Source organism: Branchiostoma belcheri, unplaced genomic scaffold, assembly GCF_001625305.1.
Source record: "Branchiostoma belcheri isolate BF01 breed outbred unplaced genomic scaffold, Haploidv18h27 scaffold53, whole genome shotgun sequence".
In the NCBI taxonomy this organism is placed as follows: Eukaryota; Metazoa; Chordata; class Leptocardii; order Amphioxiformes; family Branchiostomatidae; genus Branchiostoma; species Branchiostoma belcheri.
The window spans coordinates 1,194,816-1,206,164 of record NW_017804165.1 but is presented as its reverse complement, the minus strand read 5'-3'; the positions used below and the strand labels follow the sequence as shown (position 1 = coordinate 1,206,164).

At 40.8% G+C, this 11,349-nt stretch overlaps 1 protein-coding gene across 1 annotated transcript; it reads left to right on the top strand.

Moving 5' to 3' along the window:
* The first annotated feature begins 1,836 nt into the window (after window positions 1-1,836).
* Window positions 1,837-8,965, top strand: LOC109480970 (minor histocompatibility antigen H13-like). The gene is made up of 12 exons (XM_019783436.1): window positions 1,837-2,065; window positions 3,030-3,128; window positions 3,547-3,629; window positions 3,842-3,930; window positions 4,168-4,253; window positions 4,615-4,740; window positions 5,153-5,228; window positions 6,025-6,108; window positions 6,415-6,451; window positions 6,859-6,961; window positions 7,407-7,492; window positions 7,908-8,965. The coding sequence occupies exons 1-12, from the start codon at window positions 1,856-1,858 to the stop codon at window positions 7,990-7,992; spliced, it is 1,164 nt and encodes a 387-aa protein (XP_019638995.1). The 5' UTR covers window positions 1,837-1,855; the 3' UTR covers window positions 7,993-8,965.
* The last annotated feature ends 2,384 nt before the right edge of the window (window positions 8,966-11,349 follow it).

Sequence of the window (11,349 nt, the reverse complement as noted above, 5' to 3'; positions counted from 1 at the left end):
TAGTGGCTTACGGATAAGAGCCCTCGACTCTGTCCGGCGCCTGACTGTTTGGTTTTCATGACTTTCTTAGAAAATTAGAGCCAATCCTAAAATCACCGTGAAACGAGGCGTTAATCGTCCTAATTTTCCCATCAAAACTTGGTGTTTTCTCCCAGCCGAATCTACAAAGCCCCCCTGCGTGCTTACTTTGCGTTACAGCTCAGTCAACAGGTTGATCCGCTCGATAGAGATCTTGTTTTGTGTTGTACTAACCACATCGACAATTTGTCTCTGTCGTGTTAATAATCTCTGGAATTTTTCCCAACTGTCGCCGACAAATGATGTGTACATCGAACGTCCAACGCAAACAAGTTTGTCAAAAGATTTGTCAGCAGTTTGTTTCCTTTCTCCCATCAAAATACGCCATTGAAAACATTTTACGATGGTGGTGAAACAATGAAAACGTGAAAGCAGATATATGTAGTGACTCATCATTGGCAATGCACCGTACATTTAGAGATGTAGTTATATATATAATTTCTGTACCGTTGGTACAGTATGGCCTCGAATGGCCATAAGTTCTTGTCAGTTAGATGTGTCTGATTCAGCCCCGAGTCCCGTCCGAAATCGTGACCCATACATACCAGGGACATCATAGCAACGCCTAATTCACATCATGTCATACGCCGTTTACGTTCTTATCCCTGTAGTAATACTAGTAGTTTCTTAGAATAGACGTGTTTGTATGGATCACACTGTCATTGATGCAATACATTGTACCATGTACAACTGTCGAGCAATAAAGTTTATTCATTCATTCATTCATTCATACTTAGCCTGGTTACCATCCGGATTTTAGCTCCACGTCTGGGACGGCTGGCATTCAAACTGTCTGGTCTATTCGGTACCCAGACTACATCATACTACAGTTGTATCTACAACTTTGAATTTGTCCTGACTGTGCACCAATGAGTCTCACCTAAATCTGTGTTGGGGCCGTTATCTTTGCCAGATATAACCGCAGGTAACTCAAAATCGCCTCGCTTGCTGCAATTTGCACTACTACCGTTAGGTGGCAATTTTGACAAGGTGAGACTGATTATACCTAGGATCTCGTCATTGCTCGTCAGATCCTTTTACTACAATCAGACGAAGGACAACACACCATCAATCCAGTGCACTATCACGGGGTTCTGTGGCACACGCACCCTTCCTTTTTCTTAATTTCTTCTTTTCCTTTCTTTGCAAGTAATAGCAAGTCAACGGAAAGAACTAAGTAGTGAGTAGTTTTCGGGATAACGGGAAATATAACATGCTTCTTGTGTCTTTCTTTTTAGCTACATAGTGCACAAGAATTGAAATACTGGAAAACGTTGACGTTTCCATTTGCCGACGTGACACACTTGCCAACACTTGGCACTTGCCAACACTAGGCAATAGCCCGTGATACTAGTACTTGTATACGAAAAAAAAAAGAGTTTTGTTTTTCAGGGGAGGCCCTAAAAACCCAAGATATAGAAACAATAATTTGTTACATGACACTTCTAACCAGCGCATTATACATACATATACATCTGTACCGTACTATGTGGCATACCTTATGCATCTGTGTCGTCATTAGTACTTTATTGGAACAGTACATATGAATACACTTGGGGGAGAGGCGAGAATGTACTTTATTATATATATATATTTTATGTACTCAATCATCTTTATGTGTATACTAATCAAATGGACAAAGCTGCATATGTTTTAATTATATAGTATCTTTCTAACAGGATATGATTTCAGGTTAATTACTTTGGTGTAGCCGGTTGAATAAATGGCTCCTCCCCTCTCACTGCTATAAGTCTCGTCCATAATTTCCTTCCCCAAGATGGCGGACAGTGTGGCAGAAAATGTGGCTTCGGAGGCGGCTGCGGCCCTGAACGAGACCTTAAACGGGACGGAGGCCGTCAACGGGACGGCCAAAGTGCCGTCCACGCCCGAAGGGATGGCTGTGGCGTACAGCAGCCTGGTGGTGATGGCGCTCATACCCATATTTGTGGGCGCTTTTCGGTCGGTGAAGTACCATAGGGAACAAAAGGTGCGCACGTTTTGCCTTCTGATATCAGTTTTGTTGCGCGCATTTCACGCCACCATCCTCTCTTACAGTGCGGTGATACGTGTAGTTGTTATTTCAGTATTCTCAGTTAGTACATCCGCCGTTTTAGACCGTGAGAGGTGTGTTCATGCCCAGGTTTACCCTCACACTTTTAGGAAAATACGTGTTGCGTCTGTGCGTCTCCCGTATGCGGCTTTCTTGTCTCTGATCTGTGCGTGCAATAAATACGAACCATATGGTGACGACTACGCTCTGTTTGCTTTCCTATTTGTTTCGCCAAATAGTACGGTTGGTTCAAGTGTGCTGAATGCTACAAACTGAGCTTGGTCTGGGACATTCTAATACAGTTGTCTGCGTCTTGGGAAGATTGCATTTCTTGGCACAAAACCGGAAGTCGTCATCACCTTGCAACTGGGCGGCCGCTGATTGGTCAAGAGCGTGGAGAGGTTGAAGAACATGAAAATGACTGAAATGTTTAGAGGGGGTTCTGTACAGGAAGGGAATTGTTGAAATCATGAAATCACCTATTTGGTGAGTAACGGAAGAAAGAAACGGAAATTAAATTGTATTCCATAGGTTTGATTTGGACCGAATCCAGAAGTTGACCGAAGCATGAGTTGTCTTTGTGTGTAATGTTACTTCACAATCGTGAGAAGAGCGTTAACATTCTGTCATGCACCCATATAATCCAGAACACCTGTGCTATTTGTATATTCCCCTCTTAGATCTTTTCTAAAAACAAAATTTGGCTATTCTTAATCAATTTTCATAGTTTCTTAATCAGATTGACTTTAAACCTAAACATGTTTAAATGGTTGAAGAGGTCATTGTTATGATGTGAATACTGGTCCAAATGACTCATGTAACGAGTGGAAAAGTTTGTGTAGAATTCCTTAGGTGACCAAGTACATTTTGTATAACTGACAGTCCTGTGTGTTTTGTATAGGAGTCTGGAGAGAAGGGGGAGACCATGACCAGCAAGGATGCTGCCATGTTTCCCATCATTGCCAGCTGTACTCTCTTTGGGCTCTACATGTTCTTCCAGGTAAGACTTCAATCAATCAGTCGTCCACTGCTGGCCCAGCATCAAGCACTGATATGTGGTGACTGTAGACTTGTCCTTACAAAATTTCATAAAGGTCAAGAAGTTCCCATGAATAAATACTACAGATAAAAGATACATCAGCAAAGCACAGTGTATATGGTATACTGTAAATTCATTTACTTTTACAGTGGTTTTATTTTGCAGTACATATTTGTGTTATTAATGTGTTACAAATTTCCGATTGAGAGATCACCATGAAAGCTGCAAAACACATCACAACAACGACACAAAGGTTTCAAGATTTACAGGATGCTGGGATTGGAGAGGGACAGATCAACACCTTCAGCACTTTGTAATTTGGCTTGGAATCTGTTCTGTGCTGTTTACTAACTTAGCTGTTTCTTGTGACATGTTTCAGATTTTCTCCAAGGAGTACATCAACCTGCTCCTGGCCTTCTACTTCTTCTTCCTGGGAGTCTTGGCATTGGCACACATCTTAAGGTATACCTTGTCCCTTTACTGTGTTACCATTCAGTGTAGAACCTGATAACATAACCTAAGCATTGCTTTGAGGCAAAAGTGGGCTGGTCACTGTGGGCAGAAGGAGTTGTTCAAGCTCTAAACACCAGCAGTCATAGAAAATGATGAGTGTTAGTTGTGTTAACACTTTGGGAGTCCAACCTGTGTTCAGTGCATTGTCTGTTCCTGTACAGCCCAGTGGTGAATGCCCTGATTCCTGCCTCCTTCCCCAACCAAGACTACCACCTCAAGTTTGCTCAGGGGAAACAAGACAAGGAGGAAGGTAAGGATTTATAGCCTGGGTGCCATCCTATTTGTATACGGGAGCTCCCATACTCACTCCCTAAGCAAGTATGGGAGCCCCTGCATACAAATAGGATTGAACCCAGGCTAAAGGATTTATCCAGCCTCAGACAAAGTGTTTACCTCCTTTGCTTTGCATTTATTTGAACATAATCTGGAACTTGTACCGTATATATGATGGTTGTGTGCTTGTTACCAATACCAATTTCTCCTTCAGAACTGATGGACTACCACTTTGACCGTAAGGACCTGGTCTGCCTGGGCATCTGTACGGCCATCGGAGTGTGGTACCTCATGAAGAAGGTGAGCACAAGACAGTTCAGGATTATAAGATTGCAGGGCACAGGGATCTGAAGCATCTCTTTTTGAAATATCTTTCATCTCCCAATTTTTTTAACAAGAAATATCTTCCATTTTTCACTGTTCACAACCCAAGGTTGATATCTATTTCTACTGCAATCTTAAGTCAAATAAACCATGTATTTTAAAATTAATGATGATGGATTCAGTTGTCCAGAAGGGAGAGACCAGGAAATATGGACCTGCCAAGTCATTGTGTCAATGAAGATACAATTGAACCCTTTGTGTATGTTCATGGTCTCAAACAAGAGAATGTTTTGAATTGAAGGAAACCTTTAAATCATGTTTTTCTTCTTGCTTGCAGCACTGGGTGGCCAACAACCTGTTTGGGCTTGCGTTTGCCCTGAACGGTGTGGAGCTGCTGCAGCTGAACAGTGTCACCACAGGCTGCATATTGTTGGGGGGACTCTTCATATATGACATATTCTGGGTAAGTCTGTGGTGATAAAATGTTGTTTTTGTCAGGTCAACTGTGTAACAGGTAGACGATTGTTTGACAACGTGCCTGACAGCCATGGGTAAAGCTAAATTCCATGGAATCTAGCAGAAGTGATAAATATGAACATGGTACTGCACTAATTAGCTTTGGAAACTATTTATTTACCAGTATTCTTGTTGATTATTGCCTTGTTGTCTCTTCATTTTCCTCATTTACTGTTGTTTGCCATGTACATAATATATAGTACATGTAAATGTGTCTTTTAGTGAGTGATTGTACTCCAAGACCTTTGTTTCTTCAATAGTCAGAAAAATATGTTCTCGTACATGTATTTTTTTTAGGTTGTTTTCTTTTGTTTCATTTTCTTCTGCTTGCTTATGCTACACATGTGGGTCTCTTACAGGTGTTTGGTTCATCCCAGGTCTTTGGCACTAACGTCATGGTGTCAGTAGCCAAGTCCTTTGAGGCACCAATCAAGTGTAAGTAAAAGTAAAATTGTCTGGGGAAGAACATTTGCCCAACTATAGTAAAATGTTGAACTTTATTCGGACACAAAGTTGCACAGAGATCAAATTTTCAACGACCACTGTCGCCTTCATCAGGATAATGAATTGTCTCAAAAACATAATCTCATTCATTATCCTGATGAAGGCGACAGTGGTCGTTGAAAATTTGATCTCTGTGCAGCTTTGTGTTGGAATAAAGTTTAACATTTTACTATGATTACTACCAACACAAATGAACTTTGATGATAATTTGCCAAACTAGATTACTTCTTATGGTACATTTTGAAGGAGTCTGGACCCTAAATAAGTATGCTAACTAGGATGGCAAACAGGGTAGGTACATGTAGCGTCACCGTGAAGTGATATGCCATCTATATTGGGCAGGATTGGGATGGTTAGATTTCAGTTTAAAATTTTGGGATTTGGCATTCACATGTTTGCATTAACCTTTGTCATCCATAGGATCAAGTCAGTGTGGTCCAACAATGTGACTTCTCACACCTGTATACAAACAGTTTATTGCTGCTCTATTTCCTACTCTACAGTGTGCACATTCCAACAAACATTGATACTACAAATGCCCTCCCTTTCTGCACTCTGCCTTCCGTCCTACACAATATGTACAATTTAAAAGAATATATGCAAAGTGACTGGAACACCCAGTATGCAAACAGTTTATTGCTGTTCCATTTCCTACAGTTTTTTGTCAGCTACATAGAGACTTCCACACCTGCTTACCGACAGTTCATTTTTGCTCCCTCCTCCACAGTGGTGTTCCCACAGGACATCCTGGAGAGAGGCCTGGAGGCCAACAACTTTGCCATGCTGGGGCTGGGGGACATCGTCATTCCAGGTCAGTGGAGGAAGGGATGGGTGTGTGAGTGTGTGTGTGTTTGTGTGCATGTGTGCAAGGTGGAAGCAATGAGGCAGGCTTTGACCTGGTGTTGTCTTGTCTTGTCTGGGGGCAAACCAAGTGTCATCATCATCTTCCTCTTAGGCTGTAAGTCAAGTTGTAAATGATGAGCAGAACAAGTATTTTGATTGTCTAAGTAGTTGTGCTGACTTGTAAAGGTAACGAATTATGTGTATTGTAAGTTGATATATGATACAACACTGAAACCACTTGGATGAAATTCTTAAGTCCTTCTCTTTGTTGCAGGCATATTTATAGCCTTGCTGCTCCGTTTTGATGTGAGGTGAGTGAGAAAGACTCTGGGTACTGTGGATACACATTTGCATTGTTCCTGTTTTAAACAGAACAGACTAACTAAAGGTTGTTTCACCTGGTCACCTGGTATGATTTTCTACCCAGGGTGCCATCCTCCATAGTTTCCACCAGCTCTCTAATGTTGCTGGCTACCACGGTAGCCAGTGACATTAGGGGGCCGGTGGAAACTACACAGCATGGCACCCAGGCTAATGATTTTCACTATGACTTAAAAGTTGGAGAAACTGCAAAGATATTTTATTTAGTAAGAAAAACAGATGAAGTGTGTGAGCTTTAATGTTGATGTTAAAAAAAAATGTGTACAAAATGAGAGGACCATCATCCAGTATAGTTGTGATTTGTTCCACTCACACCATCCCTGTGTGCTCCCCACAGCCTGAAGAAGAACAGCAAGCTGTACTTCTACTCCAGCTTCATCGCCTACTTTGTCGGCCTGCTGGTCACAATACTCATCATGCATGTCTTCAAGCACGCACAGGTGAGAGAGAGCCAGCAGCACTGGTACCATGGTGATTTGGTAGCACTGTACGCACTGTAGCGTGCGTAGTTCAGTGGGTAGTGACCCTGCCTGGACAAAGAGGTTGGGAGTTTGAATGGTTGTTGCTCACCCAGCATGCACGCCACTGGAAAGGGTAGCAGTCCTTAGGATGGGCCACTGTTCATTGTGCTTGTTGAAAAGAGCTAGGGAAATTTCCCCGGTACAATGAACCTGTAAATACTGTACATAGCACCTGTCTTCTCTGTCATGACCAGTGGGAGATTACTGTAGCTCATCAGTGAGCTAAAACTGGTACGAGATCACTTTCTTTCTTTTCTTTTGGTAGCATAGCTAGAGTTAGGTCATTAGGTGTTTATCTTAATATCTTAAATCTCATTATCATTTCATGTACATTTAGTGCTTATGTTTTGGTTTGATTCCACAGCCTGCCCTACTGTACCTGGTCCCTGCCTGTGTGGGGACTCCACTGTTTGTGGCACTTGTGAAGGGGGAACTAGTGCAGATGTTTGGGTGAGTTACAGATTAGCTGCAGTTCGGGCATGAAATGCTAGGTGGTGCTAGATATACACACTAACAATGCACTTGGACTCTCATGTACAAATGTTGTGACTCTCGTTTTGGTTGTGCAGATTCATCAAGCACTTAGCAATAACATTCAAATTGATTGATTTGAGTAGAAACTAATGATATTGGAATGTAACCTAGCAATTTGCTATTGTCACACATGTAATAGTATTACATTCTAACATATTTCTTCGACACTTTTCTTTAGTCCGATATTGGCAGAGGACCACGATATGATAGAGTAACACTGAAATGTAGCTCTTATGTTACTGTCAGTCATTTCTTTGTCCTACTAGCTACCAGTACAGTGTATGTATCAACTGTAAACCTGGTTTTGACTGACTGTTCTTTTCTATCTCAGCTATGAGGACAGCCCAGAGGAGAAAACTCCAGAAGGAACTGCCAATGACAAGGAAGGGAAACAGGAAGTAAAAAAAGACAAATGAGTAAAAAAAAAGGAAAACATCCCCTCCAGGGATTGGTAGATTCCAGAGTTTGCCTGAGAGGAAGGTAACATTTCAAAGATCCATTCCTCAGGCAGAGGCAATAAGTATCATAGAGAAACCTCCCTTGGATGCAATGGTATTGTCCAAATAAGTATTACAAACTATGAGAGAGAGGATGATACTATTAACATCAAGGGAGAAATTTCAGCTTTAGTTTTGATTACATATACACAAGACCTATAACTGTAGATATACATATTGATGTATTACATTCATTTGTTTTTGAGATTCTTTCTTTTTTGGGTACTTAACCTACATATTATCAGCTTTGACAAATGTCAGTATGGAGGTACAACAAAAGTTACATTGTTTAAATCATAATTTACAGTATGGAAAGCCTTATTTATTGCTTGCTATAATATGGCACTGAAAACTTGCTACACACTGATTTTGATGAAAAACAGCCTCGACTTTATAGATGGACATTCCAACAACACCTTGTGGGCTGGTTCACTTTGTTCATTTCCAACAGGTTGACACTTCCATCCCACTGTGTTGTTCATTAACTAAACTTAGTACAAAACATTAGAATTGCCTGTGCAGTGTTGTAGTTTTCATATCTTTAATATACATCGAAAAACATTGTTTGGTATGTGACAAAAGAACAATTTTCAAAGAGCATATTAATCTACATTTGCATATCTGAAGTTCTTCCTCTCAACGAGAGGCTTCCTAAGGGCCAAGAAGAAAAGTGACTGTAAAAGAAGTCTACTCTGACATCAATAATAACACAAAGCGGAGATGACTACCAAGCTGTTGAACTGGGAAAGGAAACCAAAGTGTGTCAAAAGATGTGGTGATGTGATAAACTGCAAGAAACTATAATGATGCCAGGAAAAAAACATGATGAATACCAGGAAATTCTGTGAAAGAAAATTCTATGACACAATAAATATGTGAAGAATGTGCTGTACACATGCTTTCCTTTTGATTTTGTTCACTGTACGATACGGAAGTTTATTAAAACTTTGGAAGGGGACATTGAAGCAATATTCCAATGAAATTGCAGTTTTCTGACTGATTAGGGTTTTTCTCTGCCAGCCTAGTTTGATATGAAATCGCATTGAAGCCTTTCTTTTGGTCAAGGTCAATGCAAGGTTGCAGTGAAACCATCAGCTGTAATACTTACTCTCAATACTGGCGTTATCTTCAATAGCCATCACAGAGGACTGGTACTGAAGAAAAATGTTTTATTGCTGTTGCCCTCTGAACAATCGCAGAAATAAGAGGTGACAATTTTGCCAATATACATACCTCTCTAGGTCATTATGCCTACCCCCAGCTATGATCTGTAGCTATGCTATGCTTTATATGCCCAGCAATAGTAACTGAGCAACAACTGTCGCTGATCTGTTTGACAGCTTTGACATTCATGTGCCCAATTAGTCTCGTAAACCTCTCAGAATATCTCACTGAAATCTTAGCTATTTGTGTCAACCAAACTCCAAATCAGGCTTGTTGGTCATCACGTAGGGGATGATTTGGTCTGAAACTGCAATTTCTTACCAGTAGAAGTGATAGGGCTCAAAGATGAAGAAGCTGTGCTGCAAGGAAGGCCCCAAGGGTGTACATGCAGTGCAGTTTTGTCCTAAACTGCTAGGTGGTGCTACTGCACCCTCACCAAAATAGTCATGCACCTGTTGGCTTTACAGACAGATGGGCGGGATCATTCACATGTTTACTGCCCAGCCCTGTTTTCTTCCTGTGTCCATCTGTACGTCTCCATCTTCATTGGTCCTCTCCCATCTCTATTGCATCTATTTTTTCAATGAGGTCACATTTCTTACTATATTTTTCGACATTGCGAACATAGGTTAGCCTTTTGTAGTGGCAAGACCACACAGCTGTGGGAGTCAAGGATGACATGACGAACCTTCCACATCCATCTGGCCTTTAGATACTTGTATTCAGTGTATGACAGTGATTGCCTTTTTAATTGGGACTCATTCTTCTGTTGTTTCTGTCTAAATGATCTGTAGAAGATACATGGATAAATAGTAGTTGATATTGTTAGACAGTAACGGTGTGTGTAGTTCAGGTTTTGGAACAAAGTTCAGTAATGGCTGATTTCTTGTAATTTTCCCCTAGAAAGCAAAGGTCACTACTGGTAGTTAAACAAGATGTTTTATTGTTTTTATTAGGTTTTCTTCAAAACATAATTCCATTATGTTGGGGGGAATATCTGATTTGATATTAACCATGTTGGAAAATGCTATCCCCTGTTTGTTTGTCACAGTTTGTTGCCCTCCAGCATTTGCATTATCAGTGCTGGAAGTCATAGGTTTTATTTGGGCTCATTATGAGGGTATCTCGTACAGCATTTGCTACATGTGCAGTTTGTTCCCCCTCCTGATAAGGCTGTGCACCCGCCATCTTATATCACCCTGCAATAGCTGGGAAAAAATATGCCTGCATCTGTTCTTGAGTAGATGGTACAAATTCTGAGCATTTGTGCTATATGCATGTTCAGAACGCCCAAGGTTATTTAGTTACTTTGCAAGACCTTTAGTCATTGATGTTTGATCAACAAGCTCAGATTTTGTGTAATAACAATAAAAATCTGCACAATGTTTGCTCTTAGACATTTCCACAAGTGAGGCACTTGACTGTGTAGCCTAAAAAGTCAATGTTGCAGTTATTAATTTTCACGAGCTATATATAAATGATACAGTGAAGAGCAATTATGTGAACATAACAAAACCTACCATGCAATAAGGAATTGAAATCCCCAAGAGGAATGTGCAAGCATGCAACAATGATGTTTGTAACTTTCACAGCAATGGTGAGCTTCGTGACAGGCAAAGCAGCATCAGCGTTGATATAGAATAGAAAAATAACATTACACTTGCCAGTAGGAGGCCTCCGGCTGATTGACATGTTGGGCTGTCAACTGTCAGAGCTCCATGTTTGAGGAAGCATCTACCCTTACAGTATGTTTGTTGGATGGAGAGTACTGTTGTTTTTACATTTTGTCTGCTATGAAATCAGCCAATCTGTATAAAGCCTGTTCACAGTAGATGTCTGTCTTTCATTTTGAACTGACTTTGAGTTTCCCAGAAACCTTCCCATCAAGTAGCGGAAGTTAGAGTTGGCTTGCCGACTCTTTTTAAAATGCATCCACATGGGTGATGATTTCTTTTATCTATCATCTGCAGATATGTGCATGAGATGCTCTGATTGATGGCTCTCATTTTCCACATTGGCACTAGTTTGGCTTGCTCCAAGGTCAAAATGTCACACATCCAATCTGTTACTGATCTTTTGTATTGAAAACAAATTCCCCAACAATATTGGTCA

What these genes read in the sequence shown, in the direction of transcription:
- LOC109480970 (XM_019783436.1), top strand. Translation starts at nt 1,856, where the DNA reads ATGGCGGACAGTGTGGCAGAAAATGTGGCTTCGGAGGCGGCTGCGGCC. An exon ending in AGTACCATAGGGAACAAAAG is followed by an intron (nt 2,066 to 3,029) that starts GTGCGCACGTTT and finishes TGTTTTGTATAG; the next exon opens with GAGTCTGGAGAGAAGGGGGA. An exon ending in ATGTCTTCAAGCACGCACAG is followed by an intron (nt 6,962 to 7,406) that starts GTGAGAGAGAGC and finishes TTGATTCCACAG; the next exon opens with CCTGCCCTACTGTACCTGGT.